Source organism: Poecilia latipinna, unplaced genomic scaffold (genome assembly GCF_001443285.1).
Source record: "Poecilia latipinna isolate Pla-1442-1.1 unplaced genomic scaffold, P_latipinna-1.0 Scaffold255, whole genome shotgun sequence".
Lineage (NCBI taxonomy): Eukaryota > Metazoa > Chordata > Actinopteri > Cyprinodontiformes > Poeciliidae > Poecilia > Poecilia latipinna.
The window spans coordinates 109,411-135,010 of record NW_015112871.1 but is presented as its reverse complement, the minus strand read 5'-3'; the positions used below and the strand labels follow the sequence as shown (position 1 = coordinate 135,010).

Below are 25,600 nucleotides of genomic sequence, written 5' to 3'. Positions count from 1 at the left end.
TTGCTACAAACCTGTAACCCTAGATTACTGCAGGCACCAGGCGATTCCAAAAAAATAAATCTGTTTCATCAGCGTGTTTCCTCTAATGCCTTCAAAGCCCGTCTCTGTCAATATTTAATGTGCCCTTTGTGTCCAGCTTCATGAGCATGCAGCGTACCTGGTTGACTCGCTGTGGGAAAGTTCTCAGGAGCTGCTGAAAGACTGGGAATGCATGACTGAACTTCTGCTGGAGGAGCCCGTTCAGGGAGAAGAGAGTAAGGCCGGCTCTTTGAGCCTCTGTTCTTGTTCTCTGTGGATGCCTGTGAAATGCCTCCGAGCTACTTCACATCAAGCACATCGCAGCTTGAGAAGCAGCAGGAAGAGCAGTGATGTAATAAAAACCTGTTTCATGAAACTCTAGCTCTGCTTTAAGTCTCTTTGTCTTTGACTTTTGCTGATAATTGTCTCCATGTTAGTTTTACTTTTTTCTCACCGACTGTTTTTTTTTTTGTCTCTTTCTCTGTAGTGTTGTCAGACAGACAGGAGAGTGCGTTGATAGAGCTGACTGTGTGCACCATCCGACAGGCGGCCGAGGCACACCCACCTGTTGGCAGAGGCACTGGCAAACGAGTGGGTTATCTAAAAAAAATAAATAAAATAAATACTTATTTACGCATATGATCTTCTTTTTTTTTTTTTTAATCTTTTTCAATTATATCCAGGCTTTTAGTCTGCAATGTTTATATACTTTATCATTTCTTTAAAAAAAAGGCTGACATTGCTGTACCATCAATAGTGAGCACCCAGGAGGAAAATAATGATGAATTAGATTTGTGTGCTGAATTGTCTGAATAGTGAGGAAAACTGTGGTCCAACGGAGTGGTACCTTAATCAGGATGCAAAAAAGTAGACTGTGCTGAGCCGAGTCTTTGTGCCGCGAAGCATAAATCAGATTTTTACTTTTGTGTTGATTTTCTGTTTTATACTTACCACCAATAACCAAACAAAAAAAAAAACATTTTCACTTTTCAGCCAAATTCATCTCTTTAAATTACTTCAGAAATCACTGCAGTTTCACTTTTTGTTGCTTTTAGGATGAAAATTAAAAATGCGACCAGTTAATTAAGAGAAAATAAAAGTTTTTGCAGCCTTAAGTATTTTTTTTTCCCTTTCCAGGTACTGACAGCGAAAGAGAGGAAAACCCAAATAGACGACAAGAACAAACTCACTGAACACTTCATCATGGCCCTTCCAATGCTGTTATCCAAGGTAAGCTTTCACAGCAGCCAGTGACTAATGACTCAGATTAATCTGTTTGTCACATGAATCGTGCAGAGTTCCTATACACCAGTTAATCCGTCAGTGTAGTCCCCTGAAAAAAACAAAATGTTAATTATTCTACCAACTGTCAAAGCGTGAGGTGATAGAGGTGTTTTTTATTTACTTTCTAAAAACTTCAAACTCTTTTCACCGTGTCCTCCCCCTCTCAGTACCAGGCAGACGCAGAGAAAGTGGCCAACCTGCTGCAGATCCCTCAGTTCTTTGACCTGGACGTTTACAGCGCCGGTCGCATGGAGAAGCACCTGGACGCCCTGCTGAAGCAGATCCGGTTGGTGGTGGAGAAACATATCGAGACGGACGTCCTGGAGGCCTGCAGCAAAACCTACAGCATCCTCTGCTCTGAGGAGTACACCATCATGAACCGCGTGGACATTGCCCGCTCGCAGCTCATCGACGAGATGACCGACCGCTTCGCACACTCTGTGGAAGAGCTGCTGCAGGAGGTACGAGGAGTGGACCCGAGTGTCGTCTTTGCGCTTTCAGTAAAACGGAGGAACGCCTCAAAAACCAAGGATGTTTTGTTTGAAATACAGGTTTCTACTGCCGGATTCTGGCAAGAAAATGTGTGGTGTAATGTGTAAAGTATGTCAAGGGAAACTGTTTCCACAAAGTCAATGGTAGATTCAGTGTTAGTAATGGAGTTAAAAAAAAAAAAAAAAAAAAGTTTCTGTCCTTAAAAATGCAGATTTTTAACTCTGATTTCTAAGAAGCTGGCAGCATTTAAAAACCCAGCATTTTCAAACAGGGTTCCTACAGACTCTGGAAAACTATGGAAAACTAATTTTACTTTATTTTTAAAATCTAGATAAGAAGGGAAAAAACATTCAAATTTGGTGAAAGAGAAAACAATTATTTTGGGCCTCTAGATTATTTTGTCTTTAGGTTTAAAAGTGAACTACAGTTTCTTGGACATCAGTTTAAATGCAAAGCAAAGCTTTAAAATCCTGTTTGTTTGTTTTTTTGGTGGGAGTTTTATAAAATGAAGTTAACAAAAATTATTATCAGACTGATCTAAGGTCCTGTTCCAGTGTCCAAAATAAGGGAAATATTCTTGTACATAAGCAACGTGAGCAAGAAGGTGAATTTAAAGACTGAAAACTTGTACGACTAAACAGGACGACTTCGATCTGATGAATCCAGCCATCATTACATCTGCTGAAGCTTTCTGTCTTTTTTTTTTTTTTTTTGGCGCTGATGTCAGTCAGGTGTAGTAACGCGTATTTGTTGTCACGCAGGGCGAAGAGGCTGACGACGACGACATCTACAACGTTCTGTCAACTCTGAAACGACTCACGGCTTTCCACAAGTAAGACCTACAAGCATTTTATCGAATTGAAACCAAGAACTATTTTACGACTGAATCGCATTGAGATCGGATGAAAGCTCTGCGGCGCGCCGCAAAAATCGACGACCTCTTTGACATCTGCTGCTTCCTGTGTCGTTTCCCTCTCAGCGCTCACGATCTGACGAGGTGGGATTTGTTCGGGAATTGCTACCGGCTGCTGAAGGCGGGCATCGAGCAGGGCTCCATGCCGGAGCAGATCGCCGTGCAGGCCCTGCAGTGCTCTCACTACTCCATCCTGTGGCAGCTGGTGAAGATCACCGAGGGGGTTCCCAGCAAGGTGCTCAACTCACCTCGGAAAGCCTTTTCACTCTCTGTACTCAAGCTATCGGCTTTATGTTTAGTCAAAGACTCAGAGTTTATATGTGTAGGAATATAGTTTGAAGAATCAAAAGATCATCCGTGTTTTGTGAGCTGCTGAGCAGGTTATCGATTGTCCTGTGTAAGCAAACTTAATTCAGACGTCAGCCTTTCATTACGTCGTGTTACGTGTTGTTGAAGAAAAGCAGGAAGTTGCCTGTAGAGCTCTTAGCGTTGTATTGATTCCCGTGAAAGCGCTTAGTTTTTCTGACACTTTTCAAAACGGTGTCCGTCTCTCCTGCGCGCAGGACGACCTCTTGGCTCTCAGGAGAGTGGTGAAGTCTTTTCTCGCCGTCTGCCAGCAGTGCCTCTCCAACGTCAACACGCCGGTTAAAGAGCAGGTGGGTGAGAGCGCTCCGACGCGTCGAGCCTCGTTCGTCCTGTTGTGGTTTTACTCGAGACAGATTTTTTTTCCGTCTCTCGTTCAGGCGTTCATGCTCCTCTGCGACCTGCTGATGATCTTCAGCCACCAGCTGATCACCGGGGGCAGGGAGGGCCTCCAGCCGCTGGTGTTCAACCCAGACGGGACCCTGCAAAACGAGCTGCTAAACTTTGTCTTGGACCACGTCTTTATCGACCAGGACGATGAGAACCAGAGCATGGGTGAGGCTGCCGGTGTGAGAAACAGGGGGGCGGGGGGATCTCATCTCTTGGCATTTCTGCTAATCCGTTCCCCACCCCCACATCTGTTTTTCTGTGCGTAGAGGGAGACGAGGAGGACGAGGCCAACAAGATCGAGGCGCTCCATAAGAGGAGGAATTTGCTCGCGGCTTTCTGCAAACTCATCATCTACGACATCGTAGACATGCCTGCCGCCGCCGACATCTTTAAACACTACATGAAGGTGTGTTGAGCTGCTAAAACGGATCATCTCTAGGGCCGCAACGATTACTTTGATAATTGGTCATTTGGACGATTAACTGATTAATCGGATAAAAAACTGGGACAATTTTGAAGATTTTTTTTTTTTTTTAAGCTTTTTATGCAAGATTAGAAATGCATTCAGAGTTGCAAGTTTTTAAAATGAAAACACTGCAGACCTTTATGGTTCTTAAACAGGAAAAAGAAGTGAATTTCTCATTTTTATACAGAAAAAAGAGTTGGCAGTTTCTCTTTAATGCGTATGTGTTTCACTAAATTGTCCCTTTTTTTCCTCACGTTTTTGTCCGGTTCCTCTCTGCGCCTCAGTACTACAACGATTACGGAGACATCATCAAGGAAACACTCAGCAAGACGAGGCAGACGGATAAGATTCTCTGCGCTAAGACACTCATACTCAGTCTGCAGCAGGTGAGGCGTCGCCACCGTCTCTGCTACCAGATTTTCAGCTGTCCTCTTGTGCCCACCCGCAAATACGGTCGTTCTCCTCCGTGCCGCAGCTGTTCAACGAGCTCCTGCAGGATCAGGGTCCCAATCTGGATCGGACGTCGTCTCACGTGAGCGGCATCAAGGAGCTGGCCCGCCGCTTCGCTCTGACCTTCGGCCTGGACCAGATCAAAACCAGAGAGGCTGTTGCGACGCTACATAAGTATGATTCTGGCTGCCTTGTGGCTCCATCTCTTTGTTTCTGATGACTGCTAACGTTTGTCACTCTCTGCTCGTGTCAGGGATGGAATAGAGTTCGCATTTAAGTATCAGAATGCTCGAGGATCAGAGTTTCCACCCATCAATCTGGCCTTCCTGGAGGTCCTGAGTGAATTCTCCTCCAAGCTGATACGACAAGACAAGAAGACAGTGTAACTTTTTTTCCCCCCCAATAAATTCAGTACATTTTTGGCTAAATTAAAGTCCTAAAACTTAAATCGTCAAATGATGCCCTTTCCTCAGGCACTCCTACCTGGAAAAGTTCATGTCGGAGTCGATGTCGGAGCGTCGGGAGGACGTGTGGCTGCCGCTGATCTCCTACAGGAACAGCCTGCTGACGGGCGGCGACGAGGACCACATGTCCGTCACGTCGGGCTCCAGCAGCAAGACCGGCTCAGTGCGCAGCAAGAAGGGACGGCCGCCGCTGCACAAGAAGCGCATCGAGGGTGAGCTCGCATTAGACGAAGGGGCGACTCTTCTGCCGAAGCGGAAAGACGCTCGTCCTCAAAGCTGAGCCGTGTGCTTCCTCGTTTTTCAGAGGAGAGCAGCGTGGAGGGATCGTGGATGATGAGAAACGACACGCTCCAGACGCCGAGCGCGCTCCAGACTCCCCAGCTCACCTCGACCGTCCTCAGAGAGAACAGACCCGCAGAACACATGCCTGATCCGGACTCGGAACCGGGATCGGAGAACGACTACGTCCACAAGTGCGTTCGTTTTCAGAGTCTCCATGCAGAATGTAGAGAGCAATGAAACGTTACTTGTTCGCAAGACCGAGCCTCTTTGTTGTTTTTACGATACAGTTTTTATTTTGATAATATTGAGTATGGCTGAAACGATTAATCGTGATGAATGAATCATCAACTAATTTGGTAATGGATTAATTGTTAGCTGGATTTTTAAACATACAGAAATTAAGCCAAAACTGTACAAAATATATATATACATTTTGCATTAAAAATAAAAAAAACTATATATGTAAATACATTCTGCCCAAAACTTCTCAAGTAGCATCTTTAGCCTTAAACGTTTAAAATTGTGTAGAAAAAAAAAAGAAACATATGTATATATTTAAAAGAACTACCCTTTCAGTACCTGTCCAATCATCTCGGTTAATAAAACAAAAAGAAATCAACAATCAGCCCTACACTGTATCGATGTTAAGTCAAGTCGAAAGGACTGAGCTTTTCGCATTTTGATGTTTGATTTTAATTGATTAATTGTCAGAATAGCTGATAGGCCTATCAATAACTAAAATAATTCAGTTTCGGTCCCAACGTTGCGTCTCCGTCCTCCAGTCCTCAGATACAGATGTCGTGGCTCGGCCAGCAGAAGATGGAGGAGGTGAACAGAAAAGACCGAACGAGCATGAACTACATCAAGTCGCGCAGCAATCAGGGCGTCCGGCAGACTGTGTAAGCGTGCGTTCAGCTTCTATGCTAAACTCAAACCAGCGTTCCTTTTGTAAGCGGCGTTTTCTCCTCCAGCCGCGGGCTGATGGAGGACGACGCAGAGCCCATCTTCGAAGACGTGATGATGTCGTCGCGGGGCCAGCTGGAGGACATGAACGAGGAGTTTGAAGACACCATGGTGATCGACCTGGTCAGTAAACGCACCAAGTCCCGCTCAAGGTTTTGTCGAGGTTTAAGTTGTGAAGGATTCATCCGTAAGCAGTTTACTGTGACTAAGTGTGGGATTTGAATCACAAATGTATCGTATTGTAGGATGCTATTGGTGTTGCTGTATAACTTTTAAACTGTTTCCAGGGGAAGAACTCATTTTACTATCCTGCAATGATATACGTCTTTTTTCCCTTGACAGCCGCCTTCAAGGAACAGACGTGAAAGAGCAGAATTAAGACCGGACTTCTTTGACTCTGCAGCAATGATAGAAGATGAGTCGGTACGGTTTGTTTTAAAAATAAATACTTAAATAACTTGTGCATTTAACATTTACCATTGTGAAAGGTAACGGTGATTTCTGTTTTTGGGTCAAAATTGGCTAAAAAGCTAATGTTAGCTTAAATGCTATTACTATCATGTCTGCTTAGATTAGCATGAAGGCTAAATTTAATACCAATATTGACCTTCTTTACTTTTAAGTTGGTCAGTATCTCAGCATTTTGTTTTAAAAAGGTCTTTGATGTGAAGTTACACGTTGCTTCTGGTTTCTATGATGCATATTTTAACATGTAGGGAAATATAATATCGTAATTTCTTTTTTCATTTCTTTGAAAGCTACAGGTGTTAGTAATCGCTGCAAATTATTCTGTTTTACGTTACATTTATTATTTATTGTTGGCGTAATGAAGAAATAAATGCATAGATAAATAGTTGAAAAAAATTTAACTGCCAATACATGGAATAAAAATAAGAACAGTAACTTTAGCAAATTATTTTTGAGGTAATCTTGATGTTTTATACTTTTTATTTATTTTTTTTTATCTCTGTCCATATTTCCAGGGATTCAGCATGCCCATGTTCTGATCTGGAAAGCGTTAAACATCACGAGTTCAGCATTGTAACGAGGAGTAAACTGAAAAAGACGGGGGTGGTCTGGACCGGCTAACCCTGCACCACCTCACAATCAAACTCTTTACGAAGAACAATATACTGTGTTAAAGTGTTAAAGTACGCCTACGTTTCTCCGAGACATGATGGAAGGATGTTCATCTAGCGGGTCGGCACCGACCGGAACCGAGCCTGGAAGAGAGGATCCACTCTGTTCCCTCTCCGTCTCTGGTGTGGATCGGAGGTCCTGCAGCCAGAATTATTCAAGAACTTTGTCCCATTCGTGTTCTTCCTCCTCTTCCTCCGCAGCCTGTCGGTTTAGCTCTCGTTAGTGGTGGTCCCGATGGTGCTCTGGCTTTTAAACCCAGTTTTTACAGTTCCTGTTAACAGCGATGCACAGATTTTAGCTCATGGTCACAGAGCGCCATGGTTCTCTGTACAGCTCCCCTCCCAAAAACCTTCCTCCCTTCCTTCCTTCTTTTGGTGTTGCACTCCAGTCCTTCTGGTTGAATCAAACATGAACAGGATGTCCCTACTAAATGTTCCACTTCTTTGCTGTCCCCCTGCTGTCTGCTCGCCATCTCTTGTATGTGGTGTTTGACGTGTGTGTGAAGTGTATCGGTGGCGACGACGGCCGAGGAGCGACACACCTAGACAAGAGATCAACAGCTCTCAGCTGACCCAGAGGAGGTTTAGGCGCCGACCAAGCATATCGAGGCTCGTTCGGCTCTGAGGGAGCAAAGGAAATCCCCCCTGCTGTCTCACACTCTCTAGATAACAGCTTTTTAAAGTTAAAAACGTTTTAAAAAAAATATAATAAACATATTTTCAACTCTGTAGCTTTAGTACTAAAGTTTTAAATCAAGTGTGTTTTTGTCTGTTTGTACAGTTTTTGTTTTGTTTTTTTCTCTTGAATACGTATCATGTTTGTTGCCAAATTGTGGCCTACATACTTAAAGTATATTCCATCCCTCCCTCCCCTCACCTCTTAAGGCGGTTACCATAGGTACCAGCTTCTAGGCGCTGTATCGTCCGATTGTAATTGACACTCGAGTATCAAAGCTGAATATCCGTGCCGTTATAACAGGTCAAAAACGAGCCGCTTACATTTTTGCACCCGTATTCAGTGTTAATGGATCCAAGAAGTTCTAGATTTTGTTGTTGATCATTGTTCATATCCAGTGCAGTGATGGATCTTTGTCTGGCAGATGTGTTTGAATGTGTTCTGAATGTTCTCAGCCATACCTTTTTCCTCGTCCCTCTTTTGGGTCAACAATCACTTTTCAACCTTCCCTTTCGCTGTAAATATCAGAGATGACCGGATCTTTTTTTTTCTGCCGTGCAGTCAACATCAGTCACCCTAACATACTCTAAAAAGCCTGTTTTTTTTTTCCTGTGATCTTAAATTCTTTTTAATAAAATAAAATCTGTAATCAGTTTCTCTTGTTTAGTGGGTCTTTTTTTAAAATTACCTCCATGTCTGAAGAGCAAATTTTTACATTTTCATGTGCCAATGCAATGCCCCAGTTTTACCAGCAGGTTAGAAAGAGTACTTCTGAAATGAGGCACATTTTGAACTGCGAGGTATTAATACAACATGATGTCGACGCATCCTTAAGATTCATCAAAAATTCCTTAAATGTCATTTCTTTTGATTGAAATAAAAATAATTGACGCATTAAATACGTTTATTACAGGTCTTAAGTTGTAGAGTAGCAGGACTTTAATCGTATATTCTATGTAGTTTATTTTTCTCGCGGGACTTTTAATGTGAAGCAAACGTTGAGGCTACCGCTAACTAGCTGCTAACATACCCTTGCTAGCTAGCTAGCTCAGATGCTTCTATCACGGATAGGTTTATCAAGTTCGTCCTCGCTACAGAATTACTTATATTGATGCTAGTCCTACGGTACATACATTCTGTAGGAAAAGCTTGGCACTACAACAATCTAAAATACGCAATTTATGTCTTGATACCTAGGTCTTAAATTTAATTGGTCTCGTAGTTTCACTAGAACGGTGTAGATTTGAGTTGGGCATGTATTTCGATACCACACCACTCAATCCAACCATTTGAAAAGTTACTTGGAAAATAAAATCTCTGGTTATTCATGTTCATCCAATCATCTTGGAAAACAAGATTAGACAGAACATAATGATAAAAATGAGATGCGGATACGTTGAGGTGATTTATTTTACAGAGGGCGCCAGAGAGAAGGCACAGTTTGGACTTTGGTGTCCAGAATGAAAGACATGTATTTTAAAGAAAAACAAAACTAAATACAGTACACTGAAACTAAGGACAAAAAAATATATATTTTTATAATCGTTGCAAAAACCGACTTTTTGTCCAGATAGTTTAGTTCGAAAACCTACTTGATAACAGCCAATATAGCTACTGCTTGAGTGTTGGATTATTTTCCTTTTATCCAAAACTTGTGTATCACAAACCTCCTGATATTAGGCATATAGGTGGCACCAAACTGAATAACACTTGATTTTTTTTGAAAGATGAATGAGGTGAAAAAGAACAGAATTTGGGATCTTGATGCTTCCATTGGAGTGGTAAACGAATACGACTACCATCTGCTTGGCAGGCTTCCCGAGGAACCTCTGCAGTTCATCTTAGCGCAGTAAAAACAGGTGCTTTTTCCATCGCATTGCCGTGCAGCCAGGTTGGAAGTGTTTCACAGAGGAATATTGGCGTGCTTCTTCCACGGATTGACCTGCTTCTTGCTGGCCAGCACTTCCAGGTCGCTGCAGATCTTCCTACGGGTGGTCGCGGGCTCGATGATGTCGTCAACGAAACCTAGAGAGAACGGAGTTCAGATGGAGATGTTTGAGGTTTAAACACAACTTGCCGGCGGTAAAGACCGGGTTGTGTTTTGCAGACAGCAGATTTACCTCTGACGGCAGCTGGGAAGGGGTTGGCAAACTTGTCCACATATTCAGCCTCAGCTTCGGCCTGGTTTTCCTTTCCTCTGAAGATGATCTGAACTGCACCCTGTGCAAACAGAAAGCAGTGAGTGGGTTCAACAAATAATTGAAGACAAATGGACAGAGATATGAACGTGTTTGTACCTTGGCACCCATGACGGCAACTTCGGCCGTTGGCCAAGCATAATTCACATCTCCTCTCAAGTGTTTGGAGCTCATTACATCGTAGGCACCTCCGTAAGCCTGAGAGGGAGACAAAAACAATGCTGAGTCTAAGAATGGCAATTTGGATTATCAACCGCACTGCTTTTATTTTCGTCACCCAGAACTATTCTGTAACAATTCTGGAAACACGCACCTTTCTGGTGATGACAGTTATTTTTGGCACTGTGGCCTCTGCGTAGGCATACAGCAGTTTGGCTCCGTGTCGGATGATGCCGCCATACTCCTGAGCGGTACCTGGTGGGAGTCATCGTCCACAAATTAAAGGGATGTCTGTACATTTAGATGCAAAACCGTCATTCACCTCTCCTGTAGGACTAAGCAAACACATCCGGTCCACTTCCAATATAATTTACCAGAATACCTGGCAGAAAACCCGGAACATCCACAAAAGTGATGATGGGAATGTTGAAGGCGTCACAGAAGCGAACGAAGCGGGCTCCTTTTACCGAGGAGTTGATGTCCAAACAACCTAATGAACAAGACAAATGTATCATAGACTGAAGGATCAAACTTTCAAATCAACTTTCAGCTTTTTCGCTTCAGTTTAGCTTACCAGAAGCTACTTTGGGCTGGTTACCCACAATCCCCACAGTGCGGCCATTCATTCTGGCAAAACCCACCACAATGTTTTTGGCGTAGTTGGGCATGATCTCAAAGAAGTCCCTCTCATCTACGATCTGGACAGATGCGTTACGGAAAGCTTTTTAAGTCTGGCATAGCTAACACGTCACGTGTTTACGTGTCGATGTGTGTTTTGTTTGTGCTCGTACCGCGTGGATGATGTCCAACATGTCGTAGGCTTTCGTCGACTCAAACGGGACGATGGTGTCCAGCGACTTCACCAGACGATCGCTGTAAAGAAAGAAACGCATAAAAAGCAACCCCACAGCATTATAATGGCAACTGATGTATCTGACACCAAAGCCTTAAAATGTCTTAAATTCATTAAAGAAAATGTTGTGTTTGGTCTTAAATACATTAATCACAGGTCTTAGAAGGACTATTTAATCTCGGATAGAGGTTTAGAGGTTACGTGTGCCATAAATGAGACCGTTTACCTGGGATCATGGCACTCCCTGATGGGAGCTGGATCCTGATTACTAAGTGGAAGAAAGTTGAAGAACTCCCGTAGGTTCAGCAAAGCCTCAACATCGTTCTCAAACGCACGATGAGCCACACCTGACAATAGAAAACAACACAAAGGGAACACTTTTAGACGCTTCTGAGGCATTCAAAAATATGATCACGATCCGTGAGAACGTTATCTAAGGGACCGACCAGAAACGGTGGTGTGAGTTTTGGCTCCGCCCAGCTCCTCCTGCGTCACGTCTTCGTTGGTCACAGACTTGACGACGTCCGGGCCCGTGATGAATAGGTATGACGTATCCTACTCTGACACACACACACACACACACACACACACACACACACATATAAAAGGAAACACTCTGGTCAGACAAACTTTAGATGCAGTTTTAGTGTGAATTAAGTAAAAATTAGCAATACGTTTATGTCTATGCACCAAATATTGGCTTAATATTATCACTTCACCCCCAAAAGATGAGGTTCATATGCATAATAAATAACCCCAAATTTCTATGGCATTCCTGATGAATGTGTGTAATCTTTCACCAGATCTGGCCTGGGCCTGAGCAGCCTCATACCTTAACCATGAAGGTGAAATCCGTCAGGGCAGGGGAGTACACAGCCCCTCCGGCACAGGGGCCCATGATGAGGGAGATCTGAGGGATGACTCCTGAAGCCAACACATTCCTCTGGGAAAGGAAAACAGCTGATTTTTATCTCTAAGCCACAGGAAAGACGAGGAGGTCCGTCTGCTGCCGAGAACGAGTTCAAAGCTGGACTCCAGAACACGGTGCAAACGGGAAAGGTTTCCAAAGGTAATTTTGAATTTGTCACATTCCATCATTGACTATAAACCAAAATAAGATGCATTTCTGACGATTGAACACACCAGGAATATATCTGCGTATCCAGCCAGGGACTCCACTCCCTCCTGGATGCGAGCGCCGCCAGAGTCGTTCAGCCCAATTACGGGAGCGCCGACCGTCATGGCCTGATCCATGATCTGAGCACGCAAAGACAACAAAGCTAATGTTACAATGTCGAAGCTGGGAAAATGGTGTTTAATGGTGCGAATGGACGTTTGGTTACCTTGCAAATTTTTTGCGCGTGAGCTCCGGACAAACTGCCACCGAACACCGTGAAGTCCTGGAACGAGCAAGAGAGGAGCAAATGACGGAGGGTTCCAACAAGACTGGTGCTGCGGCCCAACAATGACCGTCGCCCGTACCTGACTGAACACATAAACCAGCCGGCCGTTGATCCTGCCTCGTCCGGTCACAACGCTGTCACCGGGAAACTGAAACAGAGAACAAAAGGTTAAAAATGAATCCTTTCTTCATGTGTGTTGCAGCTTTGTGAACGTTACCTTGTTGCCGTCCTGCTCCATGCCAAAGTCGGAGCAGCGGTGTTCCACAAACATGTCCGTCTCCGTGAAGGACTCGGGGTCCAGTAAGAGTTCCACTCGTTCCCTGGCGGTCAGCTTACCCTGCAGCACGAGATGACAATATCAGCACAAATTACCTAAATCTTTTGTCTTTTTTCACCTCAGGTAACAAATGTCTTTACAGTCAAAGAATAGAAAAAAGGAAAACATCCCCACTGCACAATGCTGCCACCCCCATGTTTCACCATGTAGAGAGTTTATTCACAGTCCAGATGGGCATTGTTAGTTTTCCACCACACAGCATTATGTATGCAAGTTTGCACACACTGTTGACTGGAATGTGATAATATTGTGCAGCTCTGATTTATAATCACATTAAATTAAACACATTACGTCTGGATATCACTTTAGACAGGGTGATAAGCATGCAAACACTAATAATACTGCAATAATTTGCTATGATCTTGCATTATAATGGCATGCATTAAAATATGCTCTATTAACAAGACCAAAAAGGGATTTGAGCTACTTTAGCATTTTTTTAAGTGTAAGCCATAACGTAACCACTGAATCCAGAATGCCAAATATCATAATCTCAAAACGTCTGTTTGTAAGTGACTCAGACAGGGAGGATGGAAAATGATCCTTTGGTGTGTGTTTGCTGACTTTACCCTTTTGTGTTGTGCATCTATTCTCTTCTGACCTCCCCCGATTAGCGCCGCTTTCCGTTTCTGCTCGATCCTCTCCTTCACGGACAGGTGGCTAACCGAGTACCAGCGACAGTCCGGCTGGAGAGGGATCTGTGGTGAGGACGCCGTTGCTGCTGCGCCATACTTTATCTGCGCTAAACTCCTCAAGGAGACCCTCAATCCCCTAAACAGCCCACAACTGCTACGAGCCACAGTGAAGGCCGCCATCATGCCTGTCCGTGGTCTGTGATGACAGCAGGAGCAAGAGGGAGAGACAGCCACTTCAGCCAATGGCGTACTGAGGGGTGGGTTGCGACAGCCAATCAGAAAGCGCAATGTCCCAGTGTCGTGAATGGGCGGGAATATACCAAGGAAGACTTTGGAAAACCGTTTCCGTGAAAGCAGCAGTCTATGATATAAATATTTAGGCAGAAATTATCTAAACAGATGTATAAAAACGTCAGAGAAACAGTTTATTTGTAAACAGTTGTTTATTATTTACTTATAAATATTTGGTATTTATTAGTAAATATTAATTATGGTTTATTAATCTTCATAAAATGTAAATATTTTGAAGTCACAAGTGACTTGTGACAGTGAATTTGTCACTTAAGAACAGTGGAGTCAAAGTAAAAGCTGTTTTACTACAATTTCAAGGTGAGTTTATGTTTTGGTTGTTTCTCAAACTCATTGTTTGGAGTTTCTCATCAAAAACTACTCACTAAAAAAAACAACAAACGTTTAAATTTCTTACAAATTTTGTTTTTGATTTTTTTAAAGTTCTTTTAGAATTTCTCAATTATGATTTATACTTTATTATCTGAAATCTAATCTCAACATTTCATCTGTTAAAAACAGCCTAATTTCTTCTTTCCCTTAATATGTATGTATACATTTTATTTCGATATATTACTTGGACGCTATGAAATCCAAACGAGCATATGGTTGTAATTTTGACCCTAAAATTTTTTAGAAAAGAAGAAACGAAAAATGAACGAGCAGAAAGAGGAGATGAGAAAAGCCTTGAGCAAAACGAAAGAAAAAAACAAAACGTGACTGTAACCAGGGTAACAGCAAGTCTCGCGTGAGGTGCATGCCTATCGAGAGGGGCTGGTGTGAGGGAAAAAGTGGTAAATCGGACGATTGATGCACTTATGATAATACAGCAAATTGGCTTTGGTTAGATCACAGCTCGCCAAGTCTTTTTGAAAAACCTACATCGATTGCAGGCCTTCGGGTTGCAGCTTACATTTTTCTTCGCTGCGTGACGTATAAGACGGTCCAAGTGGGCAAGAGATACGGTTAAATCTCCGATGGCTATGCTAATGCTAGCTCTTTAGCTTTGTTTACATCTAGTGCGCGCCTGCTGGATAATTTCCGACCGCACAAACTGGGGAATTTAACTTTAGTTCTTCATTTTATCTGACAATCCATGCGAAAAAAATACGTCGGATAGTATGTAGACTCTATGGCTGCTAGTAAGTATATGCTGTTCGAGCATTTTGCTGATTATTAAGCTAACATTAGCTACGTAATGCTAACCTTTTGATCTTGGCTCGTTCGATCATGCGGTTTGATCGAAGCCTATAGGTCTCTTTAGATGTGTATTTTGTTGTGACATATGGTGTAATTCTTCCGACTTTATAATATTACTCAATTATGACCTTAACAAACTTCTCGATTAAAAAGCAACTCCTACACAACAAACCGGGGATGCTAACTTAAGCTAGCCACCTGCTGAGCTAGCTGACGGTATTCGCGTTCAATGAGACGGCTACACAATGTATTGTGTCAGTAATTAATTTATATCTTATTCTGCGTTCACGTGGTGCAGTGGGCGCCTGTTGCAACACCGGGCTGCTTTTATTTTCGTATCCAAGTTGGCTGTCTGTGGATATTCTCCCTCGGACGGTGTTCCCCAAGGAGCTGGGTAGTGCACCGCTATGAATCCCGTGGATGCAACCGCTCTGTATGTGTCTGCCACCCGGGCAGTGCTGCGGTGCGACCCGCTGCAGCCTCAGACCTTCGCAGAGATGTACAAGCAGCTACCCTTCTTCCGACAGTCCCTGTCATGCCTCGTCTGTGGTAAGCATTCTCAATATTTCTAACAGGAAGACATATTTGAAGAATATGGATTGGTTTTATGTAAATAAATAAATAAAAATACAAATTGAAAGCTTTTTAATCGTAATGTTATGGGTAATAATTTGCTGAAATATCTGTGGGCTGCAGGAGTTTCCACTATTTCTCTCGCGCTCATTACTGCGGTCTCCTTAGCAACCAAGGCTGAGATAAGCTCATCCATCCTCTTGACAAGACGGATGACTCTGTTGTGCTTGCTGCATAGCCATGTGGTTTCTATTCATGCTGTATTTGATCACTACGTTTTGGTGAGGCGGGTTGCGTTTAATCAAAAGCAACACAGAAAAAAAAGTGAATGACACATCTGACAGATTCTTGTAAATTTTATTTGTGATTTTGTTTTGTATCCAAATCTCAGATAAATGGAAATTGACAGGCAGAGGTCTAATCGCCGCATCTCTGGATTTTGAAGTATTTAATTGGATTTGTTTGGTGAAAAGTTGACACGCTGAAGGGTTGAATGTAGAGTTGTACCGATCAGTCGCACCGAGTCAGGTTCTGCTGCAGGTTTTTTCCTGTTAAAGGGGAGTTTTTCCTCCCTACTGTTACTACATGGTCGCTGCCACTTGCGAAGTTTCCTCAGAATGAAAACTTGTATTTATTTATTTATTTTACCAATTTTAATAATCAACTGAACTTTTGGCTTTCTATGATTTCTCCTTAAAACTAGAAAAATAAGATGTTTTATGCTTTCCGTCACAATCAGCCAATCATTTTGTTGTTGTTTATTTACTGAATGTAGAAAAGAAAAAGAAAAAAAACCCCATCTGATTTGTAGTTTTTCCAACCCACTGATCAGTCCTCAGTGGATTTCTGTGTAGCTTAATGTGTTGAAAATCTGAATAGGAGTAAACATTGCTCATGTTTTCTTTTTACTTAAGGCAAACTCCTGGAGGACCCCATCTCCCCAACACACCCAGAGTGTCAGCATTACGTCTGCTTGGGCTGCAAAGGCCAGAAGATGCAGATCAGGTCGTCGTGCAACCGCTGCAAGGACTACTCCTGCTTCCAGGAGAACAAGCAGCTCTCTTTACTGGTGCAGTGTTACAGACGGCTCTGCCTCTACATAACTCATTCGCCACTGCTCAAGTCCATCAGCAGCCACGTGGGAGGCTCTCCGGAGGTCATGACCTTGTTGGAGGAGGTGCTCGTGTCGCACAAAGAGGAGGCCGAGCATCCGGGCTTAGCCGAAGAGGATGTGAATCCATCTGCTCCCGAGTCCCTCACGCCCACGGAGGCGCCGCCCGCTCCTGCGGAACTCTCTGCTGTTCCTCAGAGCTCCTCCTCGGAGCCTCCGTGTTTCAATGGAGCGCCAGATTGCAACGGACAGGCGCTGGAGGACCCGTCTTCCCCCGAGCTGGAAGTGTGTGAGGTGGTAGAGGAACAGCAGCAGCATCATCATCTAGGTCTGTCTGTGTCTGAAACCACCTGCAGCGGTCTAGAACTGGGTCTGAGCACTGGACCTTTAACCCCAACAATAGGCACTGTGTGCTCACTCAGGGAGGGGGAACCTTGTACCAGGGAGCTGGAGGAGGGGGAGGTGTTGCTGCTCAGCGTAGAGGAGGTGCTACAGACGCTGGATCCCCTGCAGCCCGACCGGGACGCTCTTCAAACACACCCGGAAAGGACGCACATCGCCACAGACAAAACGCACACTCACATGTACATACAGCTGGACGCAGCCCACAACTACACCCAGATCCACACGGGCAGGACTCACACGGTGGCGCACCACGCCACTCACACGCACCCTTCTTCCTTCGACCCGTCTCCCGCGTCCAAGCCCCAGCAGGCGCGGCCCAACCGGAAGCGCTCGCGCTCCGAGAGCGACAGGGAAAAGGTGAACCCCGTCCCCATCACCTCCATCCTCCACGACTCGTCGCCCCAGTCGCACATTCCGACCCCCGCTCACACTCAGCACACGAAGCTACCCATGCCTCCCCTCGCCGTCCCGGCGCACACGTACTCGTCGTTTCCCAACGGCGCGTTCCCCAAGCACAGCCGCCCCGCACAGAACCACAACAAAGGCGCCAGGAAACACGTGGACCCGAGCTCCAAGAAGCCCCACGCCAAGGCCCGCAGCGGCGGAGGCTCTAAGACGAAAGACCGGAGCAAAGACCAGCGGCCGACGTCGGGCTGCGTCTTGCCAGCGCCGCCCGTCAGGCCTCCGTACAAGAAGCCGGTGGAGAAGAAGGGCTGCAAATGTGGCAGGGCCACTCAGAACCCGTCTGTTTTAACCTGCAGGGGGCAGCGATGTCCCTGTTACTCAAACCGCAAGGTGAGACCACTTGTTCAGGGTGGAGCCGTTTCTGTTTTTAAATCTTTTGCAGGGTTTTGTTTATGGAGCCACTGAGATTGCACATCTGTCCAGTTTTACAACAATGCTGTGCTGTTTTTGTGCAAATTATTTGTCTCATCTCCTGCACAATGGGAACCTTTGGTAATAATTCAGCAGCAGTAATCTGTTCTGCTGAACAAATTACTAAATAAATAAGAGTATAATCGAATTATTTTTCTCTGCAATTTAATAAAAAAAAATCTACTCATTATGATGTGGGTTCATTTCACACAGAGTGACATGTTTCACATGTTTGAGTCAATGGTTGTGGTCCACAGCTAATAAAGTTATATATAATGAATATATAAATATATAATATATAAAAATATCTATATAAAACCAGTAGAAATGTTCTGCTTATTTTTGAAGATGTATCAGTTTCCCAGCAGATTGTAAACCCTAGGCACAAAATGTCATAAATAATGTTGAGGAAGCAGGTTTTGCACAAGTTTTTTTTTTTATTTTTTATTTTTTACCTCAAGCATATTAATGAAAAGTTGAGTGGAAGGAAAAACTACAAAATCACTGTTGCTAGACATGGACTGTGGCTGGAGTCAGTGTTTCAAGAGCCACCACACTCGGACGTCGACGATGGCCACAGCTGTCGCATTACTTCTGTGATGTGACAGAACGACTATTTTAGTAATCGCTTCTTCTATCAGTTAGTCGAATGATTAATCGGATAAAACAATTGCCACATTCTGCAGGTTTTAAGCCCTTTTTATAGTCTATTAGAGGTAAGATGCAAATAAACAAATAATTCAGTTCATTTTTAAAATAGCAGAATAAACATTTTATTACCAAATATGCATTAATATAGCGATCTTTATCTGATTAATAAATCCATAGCAAAAGGAGCGTAACAGGATACAGGCATATTTGACTAAGGATTTTTATTATTTACTGCTCTGTGTATGTTGTTTTTCAGCAAATGGTCATTTTTTAGTGTGTGTCGATATAGATTATAGAGTCTGTATTGTCACTAACCAATACAGCTAAGATTAATTGTTTACTAAATTAGTTGACTATTATTTCAACAATCAAGTAATAACGATTAATCGTTTGAGCCCTAGAACCAGAGACATCATCACAGTATCATTGAAAAAGGACTCGGCTGCTGCTCAGTGGTCCAAAGTCCTGTTGTCAGACGAAAGCCGCTTTTGCATTTCATTTGGAAATAAATTTTGAGAACATCCAGAATCAGTGCGTCCATCTAGTATTACATTTCAGAGCACTTCACACTTCCCTCTACTGACTGACAGCTTTATGGAGCTGCTGAGTTGGCACCTGCCTGCCCCACACTGCAAAAGGTGCCAAAAGCTGGTTCAGTGACCACGGTGTTACTGTGACTGACCAGCGTACTCGCTTCACCTGAACCGCATGCACGCTCTTTGGAGTATTTGTGAAGGGTATAATTAGAGACGCCAGAGCCAACAATGGCTGGGGAATGCTACAAGCTAATGGCTTCATTTCATTCCACATTGTTGCTGTAATTCAATCGAGATGGTGCCCTTGCAGATGCTGTATAGTCCATGTATTTTTCGGCAAAATGACATCTATGTGTTAACAAATTTTTTATTATTATTATTACCGTAGTATATTGCGTTTTCATTAGCGATAACTCAGCATGACTAAAAATAAATTATCAAAGCATATTGCTCTGTGTGGAATGAAACTACCCATTATATGACTTTAATTTCTTTTAACTGAAACACTGAAATTAACGTGTTGATATTCACTGATGTGCAACAGCGGCGTTTATCTTCAATAATCAGTCGATGTACGAAGTTGCGTAGTTTCCGTGCAGCGCTCGTGCGTTCTGTCCGAGTTGCGTCATCTCTCTCGTCTTCCTCAGGCGTGCTTGGACTGTATCTGCCGGGGCTGCCAGAACTCCTACATGGCCAACGGCGAGAAGAAACTGGAGGCCTTCGCCGTGCCCGAGAAGGCCCTGGAGCAGACGCGGCTCACCCTCGGCATCAACCTGACCAGCATCACGGCGGCCGCGGCTCTCCGCAACCCGGCGACCACCAGCATCCGCGGCAACACCCTCCTCAACGTCGCCACGGCGACAGGGACTCCCGTGACCACGGCCTTTCTGTCCGCCAGCCCGCCGCAGGATGCTAACTTTGACGACAGCTTGGAGCTGCTGATTGGCTGATAGGCAGAAAGTCGGGGAAAAACAAAAAACGACGACACAGCGTGGTGCTGATTGAATGTGACGGCTGATTATCCACCTGTTACCGCCGGCTCCACCTTCCTTCTGACGGAGGACTCGACTCATGGCAGCTATGTGTCTGTCCTGTTCTGTAACCTGCTGGTTTTCTGTACTGGAAAACGCTGACTAGTGAGATTAGCATGGGTGTGCCAAAGCCTCCTGTATCGTGCCTGTGCACTGGTGTGTATTGTTGCCAGTCTGTAGGTATATACTCTATTCCAAGGATGTTCTGTTCTTCAAAGGTGCTTTTTTTTTCAGCTTATAGACCACAGATTTACTGTAAGAGGCAATAGAAACCCATTCCAAGTTTTGTTCATTTGCACACACATATGTGCAGATTTTTACTTTTTTTTTTTTTAATTTGTCTGTCAGTAGCATAACTTTTTTTTTATTGAGATTTCATCTTCACCATTCTGAGTGTTATTCCTAAAACTATGAAATGTGTCATGTTATCAGGACCCCTTCCTAATCCCTAACCCCGTACACGAGCAAACTTTAATTTTGAAATCAGACTAAGCGTTACCCAAGACACCCTGTCTAAATGCTCTCAGCTGTTTGGGAGTTTGTTTTAAACGGCAAGCTTTTTACTTTTAATGAGGTCATCCTGAGGCACTTGCCCCTGTTGGAGGCGAACAGTGGGTTTTCATCGTCATAGCAATAGGAACGCCCAATGGGGAGGCTCGCTGCTCCTGTCCGGTTAGTTGTGACTGCAATCGTCAGTCCTCAAAAACTAACACACTTGTACATGACTGTATGTGTATAGAGGTAAACTGAAGCCATAGTTTTATCAGAGTTTCCTTTAAAAAAAAAAAAAATAAAAAAAAAAATATTCCCCTGTTTCCCCAACACACTCACACACGTAAAGTCCTGATTAATCAGAGATTATACCAGATTTATTTTTGATACTTTTGGAGGTTTGGTATCCGAGTGTTTTGGTTATATCACAAAGAAACGTTTGACGAGGCTGTGTGTTGTCTGTGTTTGTGTTTACCTTCTCAGCTGTAACTCCAACATGTCCGTCAGCCCAGCATTGTTGACCAAAAGAAAAAAAAAAACCCAACTGAACAGAGAGAAAACACAACTTCTCTATTCATGGACCAGGCAAAGTAGCAAGTGGACTTCAAGTTTGTTCAGCAGATGTGTCCTATCTTCGTGTGTGTGTGTGTGTGTGTGTGTGTGTGTTTCAAAGATGTATTTGTTTTGGGCATTACTTGAACCCTTAATTTTGTTTTTTTCTATCTCCTTTTTTTTGTAATGTAAAAGTCCTGTTTGAGGAGTGACAGTTATTTGCTGAAACATTCACTGCCATATTATGGAGACGTGTAACAACATGAATTAAAAGATAGTTTTTTACTTTTTCAGCTTTGTGTCTTATTGTGTGGACAGATGTTATTAAGGGAGGAGTTTTAGTCGCTTAGATTCAAGCCATAGCTTTTGTCTACATACATTCGTCTTAGAAAAGTTTCATTTTGGGCTTGTACTCATGGTTTTAGATGCATTTTCAGTCCACCCTAAAAAAAGAACTATGCAAAGTATCGACCGACTCTGATGAATATAACTATAAAAAAAAATAAGTATGACTGACTGAAAATTGAGATTTGTAGTTCAAAACGGTTTATAATAAAATCAGGAATATGATATTTGCTGAGAAAAATGGACCCAGAGTACATTAAGCTCAACGTAATATCTACAACTTTTACTTCTTTTTACACCCTGAGAAAAAAGCATCTCAATTAAATCCATTTATCAGTACGAATACATTTGTAAACAATACCATATATGAGAAAACCGAGTTTGTGTCCATCGCTGGGGAACGTTGGAAGAATTACACAGTGACGTCCATTTGGTCAGTTCTCTCGACAGAGAGTAATCCCAATGTTTGCAATTCAGTTTCTCCAACTTAACCCACGTGCGTTCTTGTTTGCAGCCACTGCTACATACGATATGTGCTCACAAGTCGCTGCTGGAATATATGCACAGCATAAACAGCTCATCTTCGCTTCTTTTTGAGCGGCGGTGCATTCAGTTTCCCTCTGCAGCTCAGAGCGATCCCGGCTCCACTCTCCATAAGAAGATCTTCTCGTCTTCCAGTCCCGGTTCTTCACACGGCGACGGACGCAGTCTACTGACGACGGTTAACGCCTCGGTTAACGCCGTTAGTCCACCAGGAAAGCCCCAAAGTAGCTCGCCCTCCCGTCCATCTCCATGGCGCTGGCGTTGCTGACGGTGACGAAAAGGCGGTCGGCCGGCTGCAGGAAAGTGGTGCCGGCCTGATGCAGGGAGAAGAGGCCTGGCTCCTGACCCCGAGGCCAGCACACGCTCCGGGACGATTTCATCAGCAGGATGGGTCCTGTGTAGGAACTCATCTGCGGGGGATTTAAACGACAATTTAAACGTCACGGCTACCGCGCCGGTACCTCGTCATCTACTGATACGAAAGCTGAACCTTTTTATAAATGTACTGGACGAGTTCTGCTCCCTCGTCGTCTGCTGCTTCCCCGTCCGTCTCCCCCACAGACGGGAGCCTAAAGTAGGTCTGGGCGTAGACGTAGTACAGGCCTGCACTTGGTACGAGCAGCTCCCCTCCTTTGAGCTCCATGTTCTGCAGGAAGGACAGACCCCTCTGGCCCTCCCAAGCTCGGACGCGCTCGCCAGAGTACCCCCTGCTGCTCCGCGGGCCTGCAACAGCACCAACCATGGTTATTTGGAGGCCCGTCCCCGTCATCGCAGGTCATTTGGGACTGCAAGAGCCAGCGTTAAGTGTAAACAGTCACCATTGGAGAAAAAGTACAAAGCGAATTGCAAAGACTTGCTCACAGAGTACACAATGTTACCAGATGTGCCCACAGACCAGTGTGCATCTTTAAAGAAATCACTGAACTGACATAGGAACAAAGATGTCATCGGTTATAACGCTGCCAATAGTTAAAAGCATAGCAACATCTAAAGACAAGCCAGACTGAGAAGTTGTGTCTCGCATGTTATTGTCATCAAAAATTAAAATATAAAACAAAATGGATCGTTTAAAATCCGGAGTCGTGTGGAAATTTTAAGCGCTTTGAAAATGACTTGTCTCACCATCAATCCTACCATATACAGGCAACGATGTCATGAGTGTACTTTGATAGCAAAATGTGTGATTTCTTGGCATCTTGAAAAGCAGCCTGTTTTGATTTGTTTGTACCGAGGTTTCATGTTTGGACACATTTAATGACTTCGTTCAATTTCAGGGTAATCTAAGAACACCCCGTATTCTGAATGTGTTTCGTAAAACATATGTACTTTTTAAAATGTATTACACTTCAAAGATTTCAACATATACTTTACCCTTCCCAGAAACGCAAAAAAGAGCTACACAGTAAAGTAGCTTTCTGTTATACACTAAGCATCCCATGAATATAGCTTTAAGCTTTACCTTTAATCTGAAATTTAATAAATATGCAAACATTAATAATACAAAAAATAAATAATTAAAGGAGAATTCAATTAGGTTTCTAAATGTATATTTCAATACTTTTTGCATGTAGTTCAATGAATAGAGGCTGAAGGGACTGATTTTTGCCCCGTGACTTCAAGGTTTTTCAGAATAACACTCTCAATCAATAAAAAAAAAAAAAGTCACATTGTGTTACTGTTTAAATTCTTTGCAATGACATCCAGCCACTCACAAAAGCAACATTAGCTCATGTCATGCTTTTATTGTCTTAAACACATCAAAAGTAAAACTCAGCGCCACACAAACCGGAGGACTTACTTTACCCCGAAAGGGGGCGTGAATGTTGTGCAAGGCGAAGCACGGGAGATGTCTTGAATCCATTATGTATTCTAACAGTTAGCACATATGAGCAAAAGAAAGGAAAATAAATAACGTGTGAACTTAAAAAGCGGAGTGTCAGCGCCGAGACATGAAAGAGTTCAAGTCGTCAACTGCTGTGCATGGAAGGAGGAAGGTTTTGCGTTGCGTTTGTCAGACAGTGATTTTGCGTGATTTACGATGAGTGATTTTTTTTTTCTTCCTAATTGACGCATTGTGACAGTTTGAGGTGATATGTGATAGAGCTTAGATCATCTCAAACTTGGTTTCTTGAACATGTCAATGTGTTCACTGAACACCGCGATCCTCCACAGTCACTAGATCTCAACTTAACAGTTCACTTATGCAAAAAAAAAACAAAAAAACTTCATGCATTCATGCATTATTTTTTTCATGTGCCGGACAAATAAGAAGGCTGAATTCTAGCGTAACGTTTTCTAAAAATCACAACATTTTTCTGGTGTTGCGAACAGGAGCTGCAGGTCCTGACAGACCCAGGTATGAGGAGGTAACCGAGTCCGAGCACCTCGGATTGCCCGGAGGTCAATTCCTCACCTTTTGCCCTGGAAAGGAAGGCTGAGCATTGTCAAGATTTGCACCGAAAAAAGAAGCCTCTCTTACAAACTTGCACTTGTGCTTTCAATGACTCAATTTGTGCTAAATGTTTTTGCCTGAAGCCACAATAAACTGAATCTTACCTTCTGGTGCTGCTGGAGCCTTTGACGACGAGGCAACGCCGGTCACATGGGCAGCGACTTTAGGAAGAGGGACCCCACGGACCCCAGGGCCCAAGATAGGCAGCACTCCCGTCAACTTATCTGTAGGAAACCCAAACAGACAGAAACAAAACACTCACCACAGGGCGTTTTTAGTGGGAAAAGTCACACACAAGCCTGTTATTAGTCAATGGGGGGATTGTTCTTACTTCTCATGGCAGTGGATATCTCCCTCTGGAATCTGTCAGCAATCTTCTGCAGGGAAAACAGAGAAAGGCAGAGGAAAGAGCAAATGAATTGGCCAACAAGTTATCTATTATGCCAAACACAATGGCATTTTTAACTAACGAAGTCACATTCGGTATCTAGTAATTCACCAGAACTGATAAGGATCCCGCAGTCATCTGCGCAGTTGATAGAACGTGTCAGATTATGGTGTAAATATTGGCTGTTCCGAAAAGAAACAGTAAAATGAATATCTTCAATTGGGTTTATAACATTCAGCGACAGGCATTTTCCCAACATTTTCCCTTTTAAAGATGCAAAATGAGAGTAAAAAAAAATAAAAAATAGAGCTATAAATGGTTAGGAATGTTGGCAAAATAGTTTAAACAAAAAAAGAAAAAAAAAAAAGTGTGTGTAGGGGCTTGGGGTGTGTGTGTGTGGAGAAACATGTTTAGCCACATTATTACTCAGAGCGAAGTGACAGAACGCTAACAAGGCTGAGTATACCAGCAAGGGTACACACTCCAGCTCTTAAGCGACTTACAGTGCTGGGCAAAAGTATTTTTTTATATTTAGTCAGGTGCAATAAATAATAATTAAGATCCAAATCTTCACATTTCTTTCATAAATTATATATATATATATATATATATATATATATATATATATATATATATATATATATATATATATATATATATATATATATATAT

The 25,600-nt window shown here is 43.3% G+C and overlaps 4 protein-coding genes across 4 annotated transcripts in view; 2 read left to right on the top strand and 2 right to left on the bottom strand.

Annotated features, from left to right (window-relative positions):
- stag1a (STAG1 cohesin complex component a) overlaps positions 1 to 8,556 on the top strand; it is a 44,952-nt gene extending 36,396 nt beyond the window's left edge. The window contains exons 15-32 of the mRNA XM_015032969.1: positions 137 to 254; positions 506 to 609; positions 1,156 to 1,248; positions 1,470 to 1,763; positions 2,556 to 2,626; positions 2,774 to 2,942; positions 3,271 to 3,363; positions 3,451 to 3,625; positions 3,727 to 3,866; positions 4,211 to 4,312; positions 4,402 to 4,550; positions 4,630 to 4,758; positions 4,850 to 5,052; positions 5,145 to 5,313; positions 5,905 to 6,021; positions 6,094 to 6,208; positions 6,428 to 6,508; positions 7,069 to 8,556. Of these exons, the coding sequence (XP_014888455.1) occupies positions 137 to 254; positions 506 to 609; positions 1,156 to 1,248; positions 1,470 to 1,763; positions 2,556 to 2,626; positions 2,774 to 2,942; positions 3,271 to 3,363; positions 3,451 to 3,625; positions 3,727 to 3,866; positions 4,211 to 4,312; positions 4,402 to 4,550; positions 4,630 to 4,758; positions 4,850 to 5,052; positions 5,145 to 5,313; positions 5,905 to 6,021; positions 6,094 to 6,208; positions 6,428 to 6,508; positions 7,069 to 7,092 (2,346 nt within the window). The 3' untranslated portion in view covers positions 7,093 to 8,556. The remainder of the gene's footprint in view (positions 1 to 136; positions 255 to 505; positions 610 to 1,155; positions 1,249 to 1,469; positions 1,764 to 2,555; positions 2,627 to 2,773; positions 2,943 to 3,270; positions 3,364 to 3,450; positions 3,626 to 3,726; positions 3,867 to 4,210; positions 4,313 to 4,401; positions 4,551 to 4,629; positions 4,759 to 4,849; positions 5,053 to 5,144; positions 5,314 to 5,904; positions 6,022 to 6,093; positions 6,209 to 6,427; positions 6,509 to 7,068) is intronic.
- A 736-nt stretch (positions 8,557 to 9,292) lies between these two features.
- pccb (propionyl-CoA carboxylase subunit beta) lies at positions 9,293 to 13,708 on the bottom strand. The gene is made up of 15 exons (XM_015032972.1): positions 13,420 to 13,708; positions 12,731 to 12,850; positions 12,593 to 12,661; positions 12,454 to 12,510; positions 12,254 to 12,367; positions 11,943 to 12,053; positions 11,557 to 11,665; positions 11,337 to 11,457; positions 11,049 to 11,130; positions 10,832 to 10,955; positions 10,640 to 10,747; positions 10,412 to 10,512; positions 10,198 to 10,296; positions 10,021 to 10,120; positions 9,293 to 9,925 (listed from the first exon to the last, which is right to left on the bottom strand). Exons 1-15 carry the CDS (start codon positions 13,666 to 13,668, stop codon positions 9,804 to 9,806), a joined length of 1,686 nt encoding a protein of 561 aa, XP_014888458.1. The 5' UTR covers positions 13,669 to 13,708; the 3' UTR covers positions 9,293 to 9,803.
- Positions 13,709 to 14,505: 797 nt separating this feature from the next.
- msl2a (MSL complex subunit 2a) lies at positions 14,506 to 20,483 on the top strand. Its single transcript, XM_015032971.1, has 3 exons — positions 14,506 to 15,522; positions 16,461 to 17,857; positions 19,773 to 20,483. Exons 1-3 carry the CDS (start codon positions 15,381 to 15,383, stop codon positions 20,073 to 20,075), a joined length of 1,842 nt encoding a protein of 613 aa, XP_014888457.1. The 5' UTR covers positions 14,506 to 15,380; the 3' UTR covers positions 20,076 to 20,483.
- Positions 20,484 to 20,490: 7 nt separating this feature from the next.
- LOC106947757 (tumor necrosis factor ligand superfamily member 10-like) lies at positions 20,491 to 25,243 on the bottom strand. Its single transcript, XM_015032975.1, has 4 exons — positions 24,872 to 25,243; positions 24,645 to 24,764; positions 22,579 to 22,811; positions 20,491 to 22,498 (listed from the first exon to the last, which is right to left on the bottom strand). Exons 1-4 carry the CDS (start codon positions 24,876 to 24,878, stop codon positions 22,289 to 22,291), a joined length of 570 nt encoding a protein of 189 aa, XP_014888461.1. The 5' UTR covers positions 24,879 to 25,243; the 3' UTR covers positions 20,491 to 22,288.
- Between the last annotated feature and the right edge of the window lie 357 nt (positions 25,244 to 25,600).